Source organism: Olea europaea, unplaced genomic scaffold, assembly GCF_002742605.1.
Source record: "Olea europaea var. sylvestris unplaced genomic scaffold, O_europaea_v1 scaffold39926, whole genome shotgun sequence".
Lineage (NCBI taxonomy): Eukaryota > Viridiplantae > Streptophyta > Magnoliopsida > Lamiales > Oleaceae > Olea > Olea europaea.
This window is the reverse complement of record NW_019259520.1, coordinates 1-1,061: the sequence shown is the minus strand read 5'-3', so window position 1 is coordinate 1,061 and position 1,061 is coordinate 1. Positions and strand designations below refer to the sequence as shown.

The following is a 1,061-nucleotide window of genomic DNA, read 5'->3' as shown; positions in this document are numbered from 1 at the left end:
GATTCTTTTCCACATGTAACCAGAAAACAATGTTCAACCTAACAAATCACTGAAGACTGGAGATACTTACATTTCCATTCAGTTGCAAAAATTCGGGTGAGTTAATTATTGCAAGTGCTGGAGCAAGATAAACAAAAGAAGGGCCCTGTATCAAGGGCAATCTCGATCCAAATGATGTATGCAAAAGTGTAGTCACTCCGGACATAAATAGCGTAGTTGAAATGACATTTGCTGTCTCCTCCTACGTCCACTGACTTCCATTAGTCAATTCATCCAAGTTACAAAATCAACATAAGAAGTGAAAGCTTTATGCAATTAACTTACATAAGTGCCACCCATTGCAGGAACTATTATCAGTGGAATTAGTATCAATGAACCCAACATTGACAGGTAATGTTGAAATCCGTACAGACCGACAGGAACTGAAACATAAAAAACCAAAAGATTACAGATATGATTTCATTATCCTTCAAATTTTAATTCAGATAAAAGTCTTTTCTCTACGAATATATAATCCACAATATTGAATAAGCATCAAATATCACCTTGAACATCCCACACAAACACAAGTAGCTTTAGTCAATTTCAACAAAATTACAGAAAATTATTAATCAAAAAGGCACTTTGATTTCCACTGATTTTGCCATTAAGAACTAAACAAATCAAGCAATTTCGCGCACAAGAAACTATAAGCTTTTAAAGATCAACAAAACTGCACAAACCAAATACTAAAAATGAGAACTTTTCAGTGTAAAAAATTGTCCGCTGCAAATTAACATTTCATGATTCATTAGAGCGCATTAGATTAGAATTCATAATCACAGAAAACATTAATAATCACCTCTTTTGATATGTAAACTAATAACTACAAATAATATATAGAGCTCACCAAGACCAGGAGTATCTCTAAGCTCGAACTTCATATTTGTATGCCTCGACAAAAATCCATCATCCCCCACAGTCCGCTGTAACACATCCACTGCATCCCCCTCCTGGTTCCTCGCTGGCCTCCGGATCCCCTCCTCAGCTATAGGAGCCATTGCCGGCAGCACATTCTCTCT

The 1,061-nt window shown here is 36.3% G+C and overlaps 1 protein-coding gene across 1 annotated transcript; it reads right to left on the bottom strand.

The window, feature by feature from the left end:
* Positions 1-70: 70 nt before the first annotated feature.
* Positions 71-1,055, bottom strand: LOC111387372 (nucleobase-ascorbate transporter 12-like; the record flags this gene model as incomplete). The annotated part of the gene is made up of 3 exons (XM_023011931.1): positions 890-1,055; positions 325-422; positions 71-241 (listed from the first exon to the last, which is right to left on the bottom strand). Coding segments are annotated over exons 1-3 (420 nt in total), but the record flags the coding sequence as incomplete, so codon positions are not given.
* Between the last annotated feature and the right edge of the window lie 6 nt (positions 1,056-1,061).